The 20,281-nt window shown below is 39.8% G+C and overlaps 2 protein-coding genes across 2 annotated transcripts in view; one reads left to right on the forward strand and one right to left on the reverse strand.

Annotated features, from left to right (window-relative positions):
* Nucleotides 1-686: 686 nt before the first annotated feature.
* Nucleotides 687-6,588, reverse strand: cnrip1b (cannabinoid receptor interacting protein 1b). Its single transcript, XM_039782951.1, has 3 exons — nt 6,252-6,588; nt 4,114-4,258; nt 687-2,765 (listed from the first exon to the last, which is right to left on the reverse strand). Exons 1-3 carry the CDS (start codon nt 6,428-6,430, stop codon nt 2,601-2,603), a joined length of 489 nt encoding a protein of 162 aa, XP_039638885.1. The 5' UTR covers nt 6,431-6,588; the 3' UTR covers nt 687-2,600.
* Nucleotides 6,589-9,793: 3,205 nt separating this feature from the next.
* kcnq5a (potassium voltage-gated channel, KQT-like subfamily, member 5a) overlaps nt 9,794-20,281 on the forward strand; it is a 106,092-nt gene continuing 95,604 nt past the window's right edge. The window contains 2 exon segments of the mRNA XM_039784387.1: nt 9,794-10,419; nt 10,422-10,614. Coding sequence (XP_039640321.1) covers nt 10,233-10,419; nt 10,422-10,614 — 380 coding nt within the window. The 5' untranslated portion in view covers nt 9,794-10,232.

Genomic DNA, 20,281 nt, shown 5'->3' on the forward strand with positions numbered 1-20,281 from the left:
GTTTAACTGGGTTTCATAGAGAAGTCAAAGTAAAAAAAAAAGATACCTGTTCTTAGACATCCTGATTATCTAACTGTTGGTTCAGCAGAATTTCAATTCCATTATAAAGCAGCTTCTGCACTTGAAATATAATTGTTGAAATAAGTTATATTAGTTATATGTAATAGACATATCTGAAAACCTTTGTTTTTCAAACTGTTATTTACTGTAACCCAGATATGTCTGTATCCTAACAGGACACAGCCATGATTTGTCCATCCTTCATTTTTGCCCGAATGTCAGCCCAAATGCTGAGCTCAACAGCCTCTGTAGTGTGAGGGGAAATGAACTCTGTCCCTGGTTGCAGAAAAGGTGTCCCTATGGGAGTCTCTGTGAGAGGCATGCTAGCCAGCAGGAATACTAGTACTAATAGTAGAAGCAGCAGTATGACGATCTTCAAAATGATTCAGAATAGTGGAGCAAGAATCCCATCTTGTATAAATAAAGGAACCATTTTCAGTTTTGAAGGTGACATCTTACAAGTTTCATGATATGATTCACTTCTGTAGCTTCCTTTGTAATAGTGATTTACAGTAGGCTACTGGTTACTTGAATTGTCAATACGTGTGTGTCTGAAATAAACCTAATGTCATTCAAAGTTGTCAGTAAGTTTAGAATAAATTACTTAAATGAAAACATTGGCCACAAAAAGATTTTCCATTTTACTATTAATAACAAACGAACAAACAACACTTTCACAAAAAGGTAATAATGATTTGTAAATCCCACAACTATATTGCGCCATTTCATTGTTTCTTTGTTGCTCTGATTTCTTACATAGATCAATTCAATATTTAAAAGAAAATATTTATTTTAATATTTAATTTATTTATAGTTTCTTTCTACCAATATACACACAATAATAAAAGGGTTTAAAGGTTCACTGTACAAAAATACTATTTCTAAAAATATAAGTTACCACTAGCAATAGAAAATGGCTACAATGGCTTCATGGCTATGTCCTTCGGAAGAGGTAGAGAAAACAAGCACACTGTAAATAGGGGCACAACTCCACCCAAATACAAAATTCCTACATCCAATACTGCATTATACTGTACAAAAAATAAAAAATACACAAAAAGAATACACATACACACAGCTACACAGAGATTTTCATTCTAAAACACTCAAAATGTCATGGTTTAGAGGTGCTGACGCAGAGGAGGTGCACTGCAGTGTCATTGTAAAAGGATAAGGGCTGAAGCAGGCTTTTGACAAGATAGACATATTCTTCTTCTTCTCTTCTTGCTGGGTAACAGTAGCTCGTAGATACTCCCAGAGGAGCTGACCTGTACACTTTCAAGAGCTGAAAGATTTCATCAAATTACCAGGGTAACGTTTTGTGGGCAACTGCATTACCTTGTAACTCTTTCAGACAAACAACGACCTAGTCCATCTTGCCTAAGGACTGGGTGGCAGCCCAGTGCACCACTACGTCTCAAGCCAGTCAAGTTTGACTTTAAATGGGTTTGGAGGTGGCAGCAACAACATCAGCAGGACTATTCGGTTAAAAAGAAGTGGTATCTCTCCAGTTATACGGATTTGGTTCGGTTTTGTGAGGATCAGCTTCAAGGTGAAAGTCTTTCACAACTAAAAGTAGCAGCACAATAGGTTGAGAGTAGTAGAGTGGTAGAGTTGGTTTCCTTGTACTGTACACGTTACTGCTTTTTAAAGCAGCTGATGGAAAATGCCTGTAATAATAATAATAAAGTAAATTCCCTTATTTTATTTCATTTTTAACTATGTGGGCGCTTTTCTTTGGCCATATTGCCTTGCTCTTTGAAAAATACTGTATACCCCACATTTTTAACATTAGAAGCTGCAGATGTCGTGGAAAGCTCAAATACACGTACATAAAGGGAAAATTCTGCTCGGGGCCAATGAAATTAAAATGTCACTAACGCAAGGGCACTTGACTTGGTTGAACTTAGTAATTTCTGGAAATCTTGGAAAGTCATTTTGGAATGAAACATGTAGAAATATCTTCAAAAAACATAAACACATCTGTAAAACACATACTGTAGCTAAACACACAGGCACATGTGCATTCACACATATGGTACTGTACATACACATAAGCTTAAACACACTTGAGGTTTACCACATGCCACGGCACAGTACATTACAAATATTTATTTCAAAACGTCATTTAATCTGCATTATATAATTAAAACTGTAGGTTGTCGAGAAATGCTACATGTTTCTTTTTAATCTCAATAATGTATAAATAAATGTACCAAATGTATAACCACCATAAACAAACAAAACCAGTGTAAAAAGACTTCACTGCATTTTAAATGTTCTGCCATAGGATCTGATTTGGCAGTAAATCCGATCACTATTTTACGGCAGAAAAGGGTTGCATTTTCTTTTCAAACAGAGAAAAAAAACCTTTAGATTTTCCAATAATGGAAAGATTGAAAGACTACAATAAAGCCAAACAGTAAGGTAGAGTGTGTATCTATTGTAGATTCACAGTTTACATGCTTCCTTTTAGCAACAGGAAGCAATACACTAATAGAAACATCAGTACACACTGAATATTTCCAGATGTTCCTCCATCAGACAAACATCTCCTTGTTGACCCACATGAGTGTGCGCGTGTCGTTGGGTTTGCACTCGTACTCGATGCTGTTGAAGCTGTTTCCCCACTGGCAGTGGTCCCTTTTGTTGTAGTTGTAGTACTTCACCTGCCACACCGTTTCAAACATCCCGGCCTCTGTGAACTGAAAGAGAAACGCATGCACAGATCAGTACATCAGTGGACAGATGGGAAAAAAAACCAAAAAAAAACTCGTAGACACACACCATATCATCATTTGAAAAATCATGTGAAGGTGAAATGAAGAGGAATCATACTGACTGGACAGCTGGGGACACACACAACACAGCACACAACACACACACACACCCCCTGGTGGTGTAAACTGGACATATGGGTAGGATACATGCACGTCATGTCAAACCAGATGAAATTATGTATGTAAGAATCTTTTTTGCATTGTGTTTGAACCTGCTCTCTTTCTCCCTAGAAGATAAAAAAGAAGCTAATTGCTCATTGACGTATTTTTTTTTTTTTTTTTATCGTTTTTGGAAAACAATGGAGCACCACAGAACAGAGGAATAAGCTATATTTGGATTCACAAATAATACTTTGGGTCTTTTCATGAGATTTGTTAATTTTTTTTTTAATTTGGCATGATGCTTTTGTCTAAGACAACCAAATGTACGAATGAAGGCTTTTGAGAATAAGTGCCTCAACACACTCTTCCACCTGACACCACGTCACAAGGCTTGCAGGTGCATGAGTTAACATAAGTGCCTCACAAATTACTTGTTTTCTAGTGAAGGTTCGAGAGAGAGAGAGAGAATGAGCAAGAAGAATAGAATATCACCAAACTTATCATTTAATGGTGTAGTGTCTTTGTACTACAGAATCAACTGTAGCTACTGTACCTATCCATAACATCTCAACACCTTTATATCACTGCTAATACCACTGCCCATATTACTACTATCCAATATAATTCTTGCTCTGCCTCGAACTTGAGTATGATTGCCTGATCTTGATGCCTTTTTTCCTGATATGTATTGCTCTGTATTTTCTTTTCTTTGTCTTTGTTTGTTGTTGTTTTGTTAACTGTCTTGTCTAATTGTGGTTGTACTGTATATTTCTGTCTCTAAAGATATCAAGGGGTTATTTCTAATACAAATAATTTCCAACTTTATCATTTAACTTTGTGGGAAAGTAGTGGAACTGAGAATTTAAAAGTTGGAGTTACAGACAAGCTAAATTCAAATATATCTTTGGTTGGTTGATGTTCTCAGCATTATGTTGGATCATGGAAAAGACTGCTATTAAAACGTGTTCTGTCATTTTTTCGGTTTTTCTTCTCTCCTGAACACCATGCTTGTTTTCTTTTGACTTTGAGAAAATACTGTAAAAGCAGTTACATTGACAAAAAAATCCTGAACACTTCCTGGCTATAAAATTACTTTTGAATGTTGGATTGCTCCTGCTTCTGCCTCCAGATTTTAAGTTAGCTCCCTGCACTGTGTACAGTATATCCGTACCTGTATGTTGATTTGAACTGGTTGCCTCTCTCCACTCTTGGTGTGCGCCACCCCTTCTGTGTCGTATTGGCCAGTATAGACCACTGACTGCGGGTCTTTAGACTGCTGCTCCAGGGGGAAGGTCACGGCCCCCACACTCATCGATCTGCAGACAGGTACACAACACAACGGACTAATCAGAAACATTCTTAACCCTTGTGTTGTCTTCCATTCAACCACGCACTTGTCGTCGTCGTCGTCCGGAAATCAACACTTTTTCTGACGTTTTTGTCTCTTTTTTTTTTGGTCACTTTTGGCGCTTTTTAAAATGTTTTTGCCGCTTTTTTTTTTTTTTTTACATTTAGCGCTTTTTTCACTACCATGTTTAAACACCACTAACACCAACTTATAACTAGTTTTTGGAAGTCATATTCAATAAACCTCATTTATAAGAAAAGTATACCTAATTTTTGTGTTAAAAAAACTGAAATTAGGAATTATTTAGACTAATTTTAAAGGAAGGGTATATGTCAACGTTCAGTCGGTAATACTGTTTCGAAACATTTCAATTTTCTTTTTTAAAATACTAAGAAATTGAATAAAACACCCAAAATTCAATGAAAGTAGAATCCGATCATTTGTTGTACTTGCAAAGCGCGTTGCGTGGAATCAGCTGTGTTATTTTTGGGTAGGATTCAAATTAGGTAACAGGAAACTCAGCTTTCTGATATAGAACGGGTCAAATCTGACCCGGAGACAACACAAGGGTTAAAAATAAAGGTTCATGTGAGACCACAGAAGACAGGTCATCATGGCATGAATGAATGGATGTTACACTGATAACACATACCAGGTGTTAATAAAACAAGACAAGATGTATTAGAAATTACACATGCCATTTAAAAGGCACTAATTAATATATTATATAACCCAATATCTTTATCTGTGAAGCTTCATACTCACTGATGCATTTTTTTGTATCCAGATATCATGTTGACAAATCATTTAGTGAAATAGACTAGGCGTGCAGCTGTGTTTCATGAGCATGCCCCAAATTAAATACAACATATCTTATGCATCATCACGTGTGACCTATTTTTACATCGAGTGCTCATTAAGGCATGTTTCACAGCCTGATATTTAGATGTTCAACACTAATCCTTATTTGGATATGGAAGTACAACAAGAGAGATTACATAATCATGAACAAATCACAAGAGGGCGGTGACACAAAACCCAACCCCGGAGACCTACTAATCTGTGTCGGATTTGACAGCAGCCAATTGGTGTTTATGTTGCCTTCATGTGCTCTTCGTAAAATCCTACATTTTGAGTGCTACACTTGACTTGAAAACATGACTTGTTGAGTGCACAGGCTAAGTGCGGGACTTTTGGTCACACATGATACCACAGAGATATTGTAGCGTGATACGTTGAACAAAATGTTAAGGGACATTTGCAAGTGATGTTGTGTTTTTTCTGCAGCTTGGAATTCACGAAAACCTCCACTTCATTTGCGGTAGGCAAATATCCTACTGTCTGCAAATGCATCCTTAAAATCTGCGTTTTCCTTCTGTTCAGGTCACAACTGTCTATCATTAGGCTACATGCAAGGAATGAGCCTCACCCTTGATTCTTTAATTTATCATCAATCATTTCAATTTCAATTTCAATTCATATGTAGCCTAGGCCACTCTGTGTTATTAAGAGGGAAAACTATAGCCTAGTGTTCGTTTAGGCAATGAATAAAGCAGACAAATTCATTTGGTAAAAAGGAAAATATAGCCTAGGCCGATTTTACCGAAACTGAAGAAACATTTTACAGATAGAGCAAAGATTAACAGATCAAAAATATCCCGTATGTTGGTAGGCTAATATAGGCTACCGCCACTATAATCCAACACTCTACCAAAAGGAATATTGGTGCCAATAAACGGCTTTGTTGTATCCTATTAAATGCCAACAAAATTTCTCCATAGCTATGTCCATTTGTCCTCCCATATGGGAAATCTGCAATCTCCTTACTGTAAATGTGTTGTAGGAATATCATGGCCTGGCCGTGATATTTTTATTTATTTATTTAGAATCAATAGATTTAACATAGCAGTTTGGTTCATGAGCAGGTGAGGAGAATCCACAAAAATCGAAGGGCTACCTACGTGGCTTCGACCGCTCCTGGTTTAATTACCACCTCGATTTTGTATTTGGACCCGGTCAGCAGCTTGATGGTCCGGGTCTGTCCAAACCTGGCGCCGTCGGACTTGAAGTGCACCGCCGAGTTGTTGGGAAGCATCTTCAAGGAAATGCCAATTTTGACGAGTTGAGGGACGTCGGCCATGTTTCCATATATTTTATCACCAGGATCAGTGGGACTGAAGGGTGTTTAGTGTCGATAAATTCAGGTAGACGGAGAAATGCCGTGCAGAGAAGTCCAGAGCGCACAGCGCAGGGAATTGTGCTTCTGCGCGCCGTAATCCTGTGCAGCACATGCCTAATCCCAACCAATGCTCTCTTTCTTTCTCTGAAAATCCCCACCCTCTCCTTCTCTTTACTCCCCTTTATAATTCTTAATTAGTATAATTAAAGTGTTAGTTATACTATCTCTTTACTCCCCTTTATAATTCTTAATTAGTATAATTAAAGTGTTAGTTATAGGCCTACTCTCTAGTTCTAACAGTGCTGGGATCCTGCCGATTAAGGCTGTGGAGTAGGTTACTTTAATTGATCCTGGAAGGACTGGGGCTGGGATGGGAATAAAAAATAAAAAAAATAAAAAAAGATATATAGCCTAATAATAACGTAAAAGCAATAGCCTAATTCAACAAACATACAACAGTAGGCTAGAACAACCACCACCTACCAAACACCTTCGCAGCGCTGTGAAGGAAGGTCTGGCAAAGCGTATAGGCAAAGCGAGACTAACCGAACACAGATGCCTAGGCTACATCTCTACTCAGATTTTTTTTTGTTCTTCAAAAGGTAGACTAGGCCTACTTCGTCTAATTGAAAAGTTATTTAAATTTTGTTTGGGTTTTGGCAATAGGCTATAAAAAAGAAAAAATGTAAGAATTGCTAAATCCAGTATTCTTTGATCTAGCCTACTTATTTTATATCTTCTTATTGATTATTTAAAATAAACATGAATTAAATAATAATCCAGCATCCAATCAGCAATCTACTCTTCAGAGCCTCTTATTGGGCTATTAGGATGGAGCCTGCTATAGGCTAGAGACATTTCTTAACCCGTCTTTACTTCAATTCATACAAGGAGCTGAAGTAGCCTATGTCAAACCCTGAGGGCGCAAAAAAAAGAACTGAGGTGCACAATTCTCTTACAGGCAGGAAACGAGAGCCCCTCTTTAAACTAACGTAGGCTAGCTACCCTCCTCCGGGAAATGACTCTCGGGTGACAGCAAGTGTCCAATCCATTCCCACTCCTTTGCAACAACTGGTTCCTGAGGCAGCGAGGCGAGGTTAGCATTTCCACTGCAGCGGTTGTTGCAGCTGTGCTTGTTTTGCTTTTTCAGACATGTCAGTGTTTCAGTTCATGATGTCAGGTGTGGAGACAAAGGTGGGGTTTATCTTGAGGTAAAGTTAAGCTAGCTAGCGTTAAAAAAAAAAATTTAAGAGTCTGTTTTGTTGGAGTTTGCTACATTTTTGGCCGATTCACGTCTTTAGCCTAAATTAGCTAACGTATGTTGCTTAATGTTAGTTAGCTAAAATGTAGCATCGGCCTAGCACAGTTGTTAAAAGGGAGTTCAAAGGTTGAGTGCTATGCCTCGGTAAAGAAAACTAAGCCAGGACAACTCCAGTCCACTGAACAAAGTAAAATGTAGGTGCAAATGAAAAAGAACTACAAAAAAGACATGGGTGGTTCAAATAAGGAGTGACCAGGTAAACTCAATCAAGTAGGCCTAATTAGGAGTGACACATGAACCAATAGTAATGAATAAAGGAAGTGAGGTAGGTAAGGAAATGAAGTGCCAAAATAAGATAAGGGCTATTTTCTACAAAAGTAAAGTAAACGTTTACTCCTGCCATATGCATCCTGTGTTTTTTCACTCTGTTGTTAGTTATCCTACACACATAATCCACAAATTAGTAGGCCTACAGTAAAGTGAACAAAACCATCTTCAGACTTTTTGAAAAAACGTTTAGCGTCAATATGAAACTGATGTCATCACGGGTAACAGGGAGGAAACAATGGGTAACAGGGAGGAAACAATGAGTGGAAAATGATGGCTGTTGTCTCCAAGAATACTATAGGAAAGTCCTAATGGTCATCAATATAATCATATAGAGTGGTATAATAATAGCCTATAGACCCGATACAGTATGGACTAGTCTATTTCAAAAAATAAAAGTTCAACACAAGATGATAAAACCAGATGTCCAAAACCACATTCTTGGATGCAAATTACGAATCCCACTATGGCCACGCCAGAGTGATAGAGATGGCTCTGGGCCACGCCAAGACCCGCCCTACCAAGCAGCTTGATTGGTTGGGGTTAGGAATTTCACCTCGAGTGGTTAAGGTTAGGGTTAGGGGATTGGTCAGGGGATAGGACCTGTACATGTAAGCATGGACGCCTGGCCAATAGTAGTGTGTGATTTTTATTGAAGGGCGGGTCTTGGCGTGGCCATAGTGGGATTCGTACATTGGATTCGTAATATCGCTTCCTGGACTTTTTTTTTTTCATACTCATGTAATGCCAATGCTTGACCACTAGATGTCAATCTTTGATTACAGCAGGAAGAAAAAAAAAACATAACATGTCTTGGTTAAAAAAATTAAAATAAAAAACCAGTAGGCTATGGGCTCGCATTTAAAAATAAATAAATGAATAAATAAAAAGGGAAACTGCACGTGATGGCGTCATATTGCTGACGTCACCACGAGCTTTGGGTTGATGAAATCAAAGTGGGAAAAAGTAAACTTCTCTGCAAAAACTAGTTATGGATGGAAACAGAGAAACGAAGCAGGAACAATGGGAATAATAGCCTTTTTTTTAAAATAATAATTCTGTTCTTAAGTGTGTTGATTATTAAACTGAAATCATCACTGAGGCTGTCGATTACGCTGCTTCCATGCCTTTGTGTCAGTTGTAGGCTTATGGTAGCCTATTTAGTAACAGGTTGGAAAGACATAGCCACAACAACAAAATAAAATAAAAAGTAAACTATCCTCTCCATGGCTCATGGTCGGCCAGTAGAAAAAAAATCAGTGAGGCAGCTGTTAACATAATCAGAAAGTGTGTTCGGTTCCGGGCGGAGGTAGTTTGACACCGAACGAAACATCACCGTCTCTGCTGCTGAAGCCGATACAGTTCATTGTAAGTTTGATTCTGATGATCTGAACTCAACGTGGTGTTTAATCTTCAGCCAATTTAGTGATAAGTTTTAGTTATGGGAACACATCGTATAAAAACCATTTCAAAATATTTCCAGTTATCAGTAGCCATGCCCAGCTCTCTCCTAAAGTCTGACTTCGGAAATAAATGCAAAAGAAAATACTTAATTTCTGTTTAGAAGTGTTTCAAAGCATAATGGCAGATGGATGCAGCGCGTGTTGGCCTATGAATTAACCAATCAAAATGATCACGCTGGGTGTTTTTGGTCATCGGGCAATTTCCTCGCCTGCGTAAAACCTGCGTCATCGGTGCATTGGTGTCTTTTGACGTTTCTTCAATTAACGTGTTCAAATAGAAAATCATAGCAACTTAGATGTCGAGAACACCTACTAACGCAGTGGTTCTGGTACTGCTGGCTGTGCTGCGCGCTTCGCTGTCCGATAAGTAAAAGAGAAGCATGGTTTGGGCAGCACCGGCAGGCTCCACACACTTTGACAGAAAGAAGCAAGACGGCGAGTGAGAGTTGGGGAATAAACGGGAGGTTGGGAGAGCCCTCCCCCTGCCAAATGTCTCGATGGATCCACTCCTTCATAACCCCACTCTTCTCCAGCCTTGCGCAGATGGCCAACGTGTCCAAACAGGACTGTGAATATGCTCACACGGCCACGGGATGACAAGATGAGAGCAGATTAGAAATCGAACTCTTCTCCCACTGCTTTGTTTTATTTAGTGTCTAGGGAAAGCCAAAGTAGTCAAACACCCTGCGCAAGAGCACTTGGCTCCATATGAATGTCTGTCGGTCTCCCAGCGCACAGCGCTGGTGATGCCATGCCGCGAAGTCACACCGGCGATGAGAGCAGCGGCACTGGGCTCTGGCTGAAGACCCCAACAGGACACCGGGCGCAGGACTACGCACTGAAAGATGTGGAGTCTGGGCAGAGGACGATGAATAACGCGGTGCGGGTCGGGGCCGGGGCCCGGGGCCCCCGGCGGGCGGGGGGGGGGGGGGGAAAAAAAGGGGGGGGGCCCCCCCCCCCGGGGGGGGGGGGGGGCCGCTGATCTACAGCGCGCAGAGCGGCCGCAGGAACGCGCGGTACCGGCGGTTCCAGAACTACCTGTACAACGTGTTGGAGAGACCGAGGGAATGGGCTTTCATCTACCACGCTTTTGTGTGAGTACTTGCACTTGTAATCACTGTATAGCAGAGAGAACTTACTTTAAATCTTTTTTTCTGTTCGTTCTTTTCAATTGAATACCAGGTTCCTACATTTAAAGGCCGAATTTAAAGGAAATAAAGTATACAAAATAATGAATATTTAATTTAAGGAGCAATAAAATGAAAACATGCCACTTTAAAAAAAAAAAAAAATCTAAGTGATTTAAGTTTTCATATTGCCTGTTGTTCACCTGATGATAATGACCAGCTGGGGTCATGGTGCACACACATCATGGTATTAACCTGATGCAGTTGTATGCAGATGTGGTTTCCAAGGAAAAAGTTAATTAGGGCTGCAACTAACGATTATTTTCATTGTCGATTAATCTGTTGATTATTTTCTCCATTAATTGATTGGTTGTTTGGTCTATTAAATGTCAGAAAATGGTAAAACAAAATAAATAAAAATAAAGGTTCAGTCAGTGCTTCCCAAAGCCCAAGATGACGTTTAAGAAGCTGCAGTCAGGACTAATCGATCAATGGGTCAAATAGTTGGCGATTAATTTATTAGTTAACTAACTAATCGATTAATCAATTAATCTTTGCAGCTCTAAAGTTAAAGGTGCCTTACCACACAAAACCGTTTTTACTTTCATTTTTTTGAAATATGTTAGGTCCATATGTTTTTGTGTTATGTGGTGAATGTTAAAATGAACTGCTACCTCCTCTGTCAGCTCTAGCCACTGAAAAGAAATAAGCGGAGAAATCCGGCCAATTAAAAAGCTGGTCAGTCTGACGTGGTGTTGCCTGAGCTCATTACTGTTCATGATCTCGCCCAGTTGCCCTGGGTAAAGGATGCTGATAGCCAGGCTCTCATTGGCTAGCTGTTAGCCAGTTAGCTCGTTGAATATTAATGAGAACTGGCACAAATCGAGTTTAGTCTTCCTGCAGGCTTTCTATATCACGCTAGAATGGCTTGAAACAAGGTAACCAAGGCATTTTTTTCCACAAAAATGTGTGGCAAGGCACCTTTAAAGTTTTTTTGTGGAAAGACTCACTCATTTACAACGCATTCTATTCTCTTGTCTCTCTCACATATGCAAATGAATCTCTCTTCACTCCCCATGCATGAACACAAGCATGCACAGATATGCATAGAAACACATTTTCTGACTGGGAAAGATCTTTTCTTTTTCCTTGATGGTGGTGCTATCATTGACCTGATTTCAGTCACCCGTTGATTGGTTTATCGCTACATCACTGTATGTCAGTGCAGGAATTCTTTTAAATGTGATCGCCTGTTGCTCGAGCCTCAGTGTACAAACACAGTACTGGAAAACAGTTAGAATTTAATGACTTTAAACATGGACTACGGGTGTGTGTGCTGGTATGTGAAGATATTTTGCAATTTACCATGCACACTTATTTCATATTACAGACCTAATTGCAAAAGACCTGCATATAGAATCAATAAATCAGACAGAGTACTTTATAAGCCCAATCTCTTTCTGGTCTTTACGTAACACCGGAAGCTCCAACAGATTTGGGACTCTTAGAAAAGGTCAGTACGCTGTCAACTGAAAAGGGTGAATGTATTATTAACTGCTACTCCCGTGCATGATTTTGAGTCTTTCACCACTGGTTTGGACAGAGAGTGGCTCTGGGAAAAGTCCTGGAGGGAAACTTTTAAAGCTATGTTTCAATTCTTAAATTCAAAACAGCCTTCAGCTGACCACAGCTTGCTTCCTCTGGTGGGAAATAGCTCCTTCATAGCCGAAATTTCTGATTTTAATTCTCCTTTTGAAACAAAAATATTGTAAATATTGCAGCTTATTGCTAACATTTGGGCTGAGCTTTCCTGGTTTATGTCTGTCTAATTAATATGATTTGTCGTTCTTTTGCCTGACTCTGTGTCCCAAGGGTGCTTGTCGACATGACACACGCTTACTGTAAACTGTATTAATCCACGCCAGTTGTTATCTTGGTCGCGGCGAGATAGTTGCTTGGTCGTATACACTGGTAATCTGCAAGATCCTTCCTTTTCTTTTTGCTGTGCTGTTTCTGCGCTGCACGTCCAAGAGATCACCTGTCAATCAAACAGTGTAAGCGGTGCTGTGTCTCGATTAAGTTTGCGTTTTCGTAAGTGACACGCTTTTCTGTCTGCTCAGCGGTGGGAACAGTCGATGCTCGTCGTCTTTTGCTTTTTTTGTTTATTTGAAACACCTGGCGATGTATTATCATGAATCATTTATCATATCCTGTGTGGCAGAGAATGTTTCAGAGGAAAACATATCAGACTCGGAGTGTTGAGTGTCTTTGTTTTTTATGATTACGTTTATTTATATAAACATGTGGCAGATTATAACACAGGGAGTTGATGTTTCATGAAAGAGCCAGGCTCTGCATTAACACAGCTGTGGTTATCCCAAAAGAATACGCACTTTATGCATTTTTTTTCTCACTGTCTGCTTATCTATCTGTGTATATACAGTATATATACAACATATACATATGCACTATCTCTTTCGCACACATGCACCAGCATGCCCACCAACCACAGCATGGTTGGAGGGATGAAACACCACATCCCTTCCTGTTTCAACTTCCAACAGTCTTGTTGGAAGAGGAGCGCTGTGAGAAGGAAGAAGTGGAGCTGTCAGAGGAGGGGCTGCAAAGCCGGATGTGGACGTTTTTATTTGCTCAGGCGGGACAGCTGAGGTCGCAGGGGTTAAGTTGTTACATCTGCTCACAACTACAGCCTTAACTAAACTGTATAAGTGATATACAGAAAACCTCTGTCGGATTAGGAAAAAGCATGAGTGTGTTTTTTTGTGCTTTGATGCAGAAAAAGATTCATAGAATAGGATTCCGATGAAAATCATAGATGTGAATGTGTCTGTTGTACTCATAGCTATATTTCAGTGCAGTTTAATGCACATGCGTATTTTACGCTGTGATGCTAACTAACTCTGCAAATACCTGAATAGCATGTGTGCGTACGTACACAGATCCAGTGTCAGTAACGGTAAATACAGCACCAGAATAAGATTGAACTCCCAATCAGCAATAAATGCTGGATTATTCCATCCGCTAAAAAACCTGGTTTTCTCTTTTGAATGGATTTCACCATATCAGAACAATTTTATGGCCCTAAAAGGGCAGCAAGAGATTACTTAGAAAATTACCTAATTACCCAAACATTCGTCTTGATCTAGGAAAGCAGGTAAAAGAAAGATGGAGAGACCATAGGATATTTTCAACAATCACAGTGAATGTACGGCATCTTGATAAGAAGGGTTAGGAGGACACTTTGTTTAAGTGTGAGTCATCTTGATCTGGACTCAAACTTCCGACTTGGTGATTTACAGACAACGTAGGTACTTTAATATGAGAGACGATTGCGTTGCTAACCACAGAAAAGTATGTTTCACTTACATTTGCATACTTTCCAGTGATATAAGTAATCTTATAGTTGGCTATTATATTAGCTGTTTGTACAAATGCAGACGTCATGGTCTGCCTTAATTCACAGTTATTTCAGTGTGTCACATGCCATTTAAGTAAATGGATTTCTTTCGTGGTCACTCCCCATCAGTCACTGCGGTGTGTGTTAAAGCAACACTATGTAACTTTGCCTGCTTTGGTCCCCCTACAGGTTGGAAGCGGAATTTCCCATTACATTACATTGTCCAGTTCATTCGAACTACAGATCTGCTACCCGATCTGGCAAACTTGCATAATGTAATGTAATGGACAATTCTGCTTCCAACCTGTAGGGGGACCGAAGCGGGAAAAGTTACATAGTGTTGCTTTAATGCAAGGTGGCAGGGAGTAGTTACCACACATATACACACATGCTTGTGCAGTGGCTTGCACACTTGCACATATAGATATATGCAGACAAAAAAGCAAAAGTAAATACACAAACATGCAAAAAGACACAAAAACATTCATATGTTTGTGCAGATACACTCAATTGTAGACAAATGTGGTATGGCCACACATACAAACAGTCACATGGCTAAACACAAACACATTCACACGTGGTAGGAGATGCACAAACACACCCACAAACAAAATAAAGTACATGATTTATAAAAGAGAATTTTCCTTTGATCCTATAATTAGTCAGTGGTTTTGTAGAAACATATGCTGCATTGTGCGTTTGTGTGTGTGTGGAACCATGCTGTGCAAATGTGTCTGAAAACAGCTTGGCAGTGCATGTGTGTTAATGTGCATTTATATTTGAAATCGATGTATGTATATTACTCTGTACACTATAGGAATCCCTGGTGTGCTGCTGATGGGCTGCAGTATAAATCGGGACACTGATAAGCATCTGGGCTTTCCTCCTGCCAAATAGTGCTCCCACACTGAAAAACTGCTGGCATTAAGATTCAATCTCTTAATGAGATGGCGTGTGTTGGCCTAATCACATTTGCTGAAATGGGTTCCAGCCACAGTCTCCTTTATGTGCTGTACTCAGAAGATGATTCCTTTCTGTGTTTTTGTATGTATGAGAGTAATGTTTCACCCACTTTATCTATTTGCTCAACTGTTTTTGTGTTTCATGCAAGTATGACATGACACTTGTCCATGCCCTAATGTTCGTACGTGTTTTGTGTGTAATGTTTCTGCATCGGGAAAGTGGGTAAGACTGTGTATTCAACAAATAAGTAAGCATTGCTTAACATCAGCATGTCATTGTGAGCGTGTTAGCATGCTGCTGCTGTGTGTGTGTGTGTGTGTGTTGTGTGTGTGTGTCGTGTGTGTGTGTGTGTGTGTGTGATTGATTCGCTCACACAGTTTGAGTGCGTCAGTCATTGATCCCAGGGCCATTCTGGTCCATCGACAGGTAGCACATCAACCCAGCCTGACCGTTTGCCACGAGGCGGATACGTACTTTGTTGTAATGATCAACCTCAGTCCAGTGTTATACTTTAACCACACAGATTTGTTCAGCATCAGTAGGGTTGGGTATCGTTTTTTTTTTATACCGGTGCTAAAGCGATACTTTTAAAATGGTGCCGGTGCCTAAACAGTGCCTGAACCGATACTTTCTAATCATGTTAAAAGAAGAAGAAAAAAAAGAAGGGTACTAAACAACAGTTGGTGACATTAAAGAACAGCTTATTTATTGCTAAGGCCATATGGTCAAAATTAAAGATTTAATAATAATGAAATAACTATAGCTTATAACAATAACTTATTTCACCAGTAAATTGCTGTTGAATGACAAAAACAACCACCAGATGGGAAAAGGGTATTTTACAATAACTTTGAATGCACCACGAGGCTACCTGTTCTACCTGTGTTATTTAAAGGTGCCCTGCCATACAAAACCGTTTTTACTTGCATTTTTTTAAATATGTTAGGGTCAAATGTGTTTGTGTTATGTTGTGAATGTGAAAATGAGCTGCTACCTCCTTTGTCAGCTCTAGCCACTGAAAAGAAATAGGCAGAGAAATCAGGCCAATTACAAAAAGCTGGTCAGTCTGACATCATCAACGTTACCTGCTGTCAAGTGTAGTGTAAAGTCAGGCACCGAAATGAGGCACCAGAATTTCCGTTCTTATTTGGTCTCGTTACTACCGTTTACGTCGGCACTGGTGCTGTTTCGGTACCCAACCCTAAGCATCAGTGATGCATTAATTTTCAGCTTCAGTTGGCTCTTTAAAGGGAATGTCGCTTTATTTCTATTTTAACAGCCACATAGCATTCACTGATAAGGATTGGGTATTACAGTACAGACTTATGTGAATAATAACTGTTCTCTCACAGTAGCAAAGGTGGAAGTAGGTTGATAGTGTTGCAACACCACAAACCTCTGAGGGCTGAGAGATTGGGAGGAATGGTAGAAGGTACAAACGTTCGATTTTAGAAGATAAGATTTGTGAGTGTGGAGGATTTTGAGTTCTTTAAAGACAGCATTGACATAATTGATTCCTTATGTGAATTATAACAAGTTGCAAGCATATTGATTTGGGTTTCTTTGGTCCAGGTTTTTATATTTGTTTGGTTTATTGGACGTCTTCCAGCCAGGTGGATCACGTTGTTACAGTTGCTGGAAGTAACAGACTTGTTGTCACTTTTCTTTTCTGGTGTTCTGGCCATATTTCAACTTCTACAGATCACTGATTGTCCACTGTGTTTTATGAATAATTGGTAATCTGATGGCCTTGATTTGTTTGTATAGATATTTGTTTCCCTCTTGGTATTGCTGCCCTACCAATTGAAACCAGCCATAGCAATTAAGTTTGACCCCCTCACTAGTGGTAAGGGGGGTGTATCATGTGAAAGGGTGACATCTGTGCTGTGACTGATAAGTTGAATGGTTGGTTGTAGTGGTTTGATTGGTCAACAATGTTCATCAAGGAACTGCAGGAATATACAGTATGTCTGCTGTCTTGTGAAAAGGCTTTGATTACACTGATTGTCTTTATGAAGCCCTTTTAAGTCATGATGGTTCCAGTTAAAAAATTATTTAAAAACATTTTTTTAGTGCCTGAGAACTTGTTTGTGTAAAGTGGGATCTGGCAGGTGGGGGGACCCTAAGATCCGGGTTTCAGAAAGAATTCATCTTAGCATCTTAACATCTTATCTATAGCACATAATGCAGATATAAAACAACACCACACCAACATTCCATTCTCAAATTTGAATTTAACCCTAAACTACTAGGCTACTTTAAAAAAAGTCTCTATCTACCACACAGCACTTAAAGAAAACTCACTTGTACAGCTAGTTCACCTGTTACTCTCGTTATTTCCATCTTCCAAAACAGCCAGGAGTTAAGTTTCATTAAAACTAACTGCATGCCAAATTAATCAGAGCACAAAAAGCCAAATCGCCTCCTAAGTTACCACATTGAAAAGGCTATTTTTAAACAGTCCGACGCAGTCAGTCCACATAAATCTTCCCCCTGTTCAACGGACTTTAGCAGATAGTAGGCCTACGCGCTTGCTATTTTTACAGACGTGTGAACCAACCAGTCAGTTGCCCTGTTCATGGACTCACGGTGCTCTTTTTTTCTACTTCATTCAATACCCATCATGTGAATGGAAGTATTCAGTTGCGTAAAATGCCACCACCACTCCATTACTAGCTTCTGCGATACTGGGCCAATCACATAAAGTTGCATTAAGTGGTTGCGAGCAAAACCATACAAATAAACATTTCTTTCTAATCTAGGTAAAAAAAAAAAAAAAGGATCAAATGCAGTTATCGCTTGAGTGGAGAAGTTTAAATACTACTCAGTACTGGGTTAATTTCGGTCAAAATATGTTGAGTACCAATACCTAGCCCTACATCCAATGCAGTACTTGCTCTTTACAAGCATCTGCAACACTAGAAAAGGCTGTTGCTCTCGCTTATTATTCAAACAGCAGGTTCATTGATCCCAAAATAAAATGGAAAATGCACTCAGACTTGAAGAACATCAAAGACATCCTGAAGAGACTGCACTATGTTTCCTGAGAACATGGTGACATTTGAAACACCTGAGCACATACGTAGAAGAGTCTCTGTGTTTAGGTTCACAGTTATTTCCAGGTAGGGAGGAGGCTGTTGGCTAGCACCCAATGGAAAATGCTGGAAAATGCTAAGGACCCATTAAATGGGATGAATAGAAAGAGAGGTGTGTGTGTGTGTGTGTCTGTGTGTCTGTGTGTCTGTGTGTTGTAAATACTGTCATGATAAGTTCCGGTGTTTGCGTGAATAGGCACAGAGTAGGTACCCTATTAAAGGTAATGTGTGTTTTATTTTCTGTCTTTACTGGAGAGTGTAACACAGCACAGACACAGTGTGAATTTGTGTGTCCAGGTCACCAGTTGGCACGATGGCATTCAGGGCAAAACAGAAGGATGGATGGCGAGGAAGCAAGATAAGATGAAAACACGTACAAAAAAAAAAGACAGAGTGAGAGAGGTGAAGATGAGAACAGGGAGATTCAACATTTTTTGAGCAGGAAAAAAAGGCATAATCTTAAAGTTTAAAGGGTGAGCATAGAGGGTGAGTCTGAGTGAGAAGGAAGAAGTGGTGAAGAATTTAAGCTGGGCTTTTATTGTTAAGGGTAGACCCAGAAGAGCCAGGTTATGGCAGCGCTTTTTTTCCTCAACCTTTTTTCCTCAAGCTTTATTGTTGGTTTATTCCATTTGCTTTGGATGGAAAAATTGTCTACCCTGATTTTAAACGAAGAAATCTGCACTTATAGTCATATCCAGACAGAAGAATTTCACAGGAAGCTCTGTGTGCAAGATATGCAAACACGCAATGACAGTTGTATAAGAAATGCAAGTTCACTTAATTAAGATCACATCAGTGCGAGGATGTTTGCATATTAAACATTTTTCTCTTCCTCAAAAATAAAGTCAAAGCAAATATTTAGGAGTTAGACCCCAAAGCAGCTGTAGGAAATAAGAAGTGCCTCCACAAAGCATGGTGGTGTAGTGATTGAAAAAAAAACAACCTCATCTGTAGGAATTATGGTCCCATTAAATCTTTTTGGGTGTCTGATGTACAAGATGACTTTCATGAGAGAGGTAATCCATCAGAATGGACCTTATAGTTGTGTTATAGTTATGTGGTAATGCAAGAGCAGGGAATGTTTTCAAAGTGTTTTTGAAAGTTGCATTCAATGACATTCCAATAGCATTCCTAAATCCCCAGATCCTTAGAACATTTTGGGGAGGAGGGATGTATAATATAATTTATCATTCAAACTGATGATTATTGCATGATCAGTGCATCATTCATCCTAACACACCGCGGTTCATCAGAATCCACTTTCTCCTCTTTAAGTCATCCAAAACACACTGTATTTGTCTGCAGTTTAGTGTCTTTCCAGTTCACCTGGAACGCTTAGAATACAAAGATCCCCCATGAGCATCCGGTTTCAATACACCCACTACATATTCTCCTCAATATTCCTGTGTTAGGTACACTTTCAAATGTGCAGAAAGGAATGAGCTAATTAGCCTTCGTCAGAGTGGAGAGATTTGATGAACGGTCAGATCAGCTTGTCGGTTTCATCAGAGAACCAGAGCTCACTGGTGAGAAGGTGCAAGATCGGAAGGGACTACAGTGACAAATATACTATGACATCAGAGCAGGTCACAGTGTGTGTGTGTGTATGTGTGTGTGTGTGTGTGTGTGTGTGTGTGTGTGTGTGTGTGTGCGTGTGTGTGTGCGCCCGTGCGTGTGTGTGTTTGTGTTTGTCGAAGGGTTTGAGAGGGAAAGCGCAAGAGATTGCATCTTTTAGAGCGCACACTTGCATTTCTATGAGTGTGTGAATGAGAGAGAAAGAAAGACTGCAAGTGTTTGTGTGAGAATTAATGTGTATGTATTTGCGGTTGTCAGAATTACCGATTGCGTTTGTTCAGTATTGGCATAACACACTCACAAGCACTGCACAGGCTTTCCTTCCAGTGTATGACTGTATGAGTATGCAGGGTTACACGGTGTATCTGTCAGCATCAGTGTGTGTCAGCATCGGTGTGTGTCTGCTCATTAGTCATCCGGCAGCCCTCTCGTACATCAGCGGAGGTGCCAGTTTGCTGTGCAGACTCCAGCGCTGATGGATGGAGACAGGCTGAGCTCTTCCGTCCTCCTACCCACACAGAGTGCACCTCTGCTGGGTTTGCGTCACTACAGCCTCCCCTGCCCCGCCGTACACACCTCAGAC

Source organism: Perca fluviatilis, chromosome 19, assembly GCF_010015445.1.
Source record: "Perca fluviatilis chromosome 19, GENO_Pfluv_1.0, whole genome shotgun sequence".
Lineage (NCBI taxonomy): Eukaryota > Metazoa > Chordata > Actinopteri > Perciformes > Percidae > Perca > Perca fluviatilis.

Bases quoted from the DNA above. Each gene is read 5' to 3' on its own strand.
- cnrip1b (XM_039782951.1), bottom strand. From the start codon at position 6,430: ATGGCCGACGTCCCTCAACTCGTCAAAATTGGCATTTCCTTGAAGATG. The intron at 4,259-6,251 runs GTAGGTAGCCCT...ACCTGTCTGCAG, and splicing joins CCAGGAGCGGTCGAAGCCAC to ATCGATGAGTGTGGGGGCCG. The intron at 2,766-4,113 runs GTACGGATATAC...TTTCTCTTTCAG, and splicing joins CAGTTCAAATCAACATACAG to TTCACAGAGGCCGGGATGTT.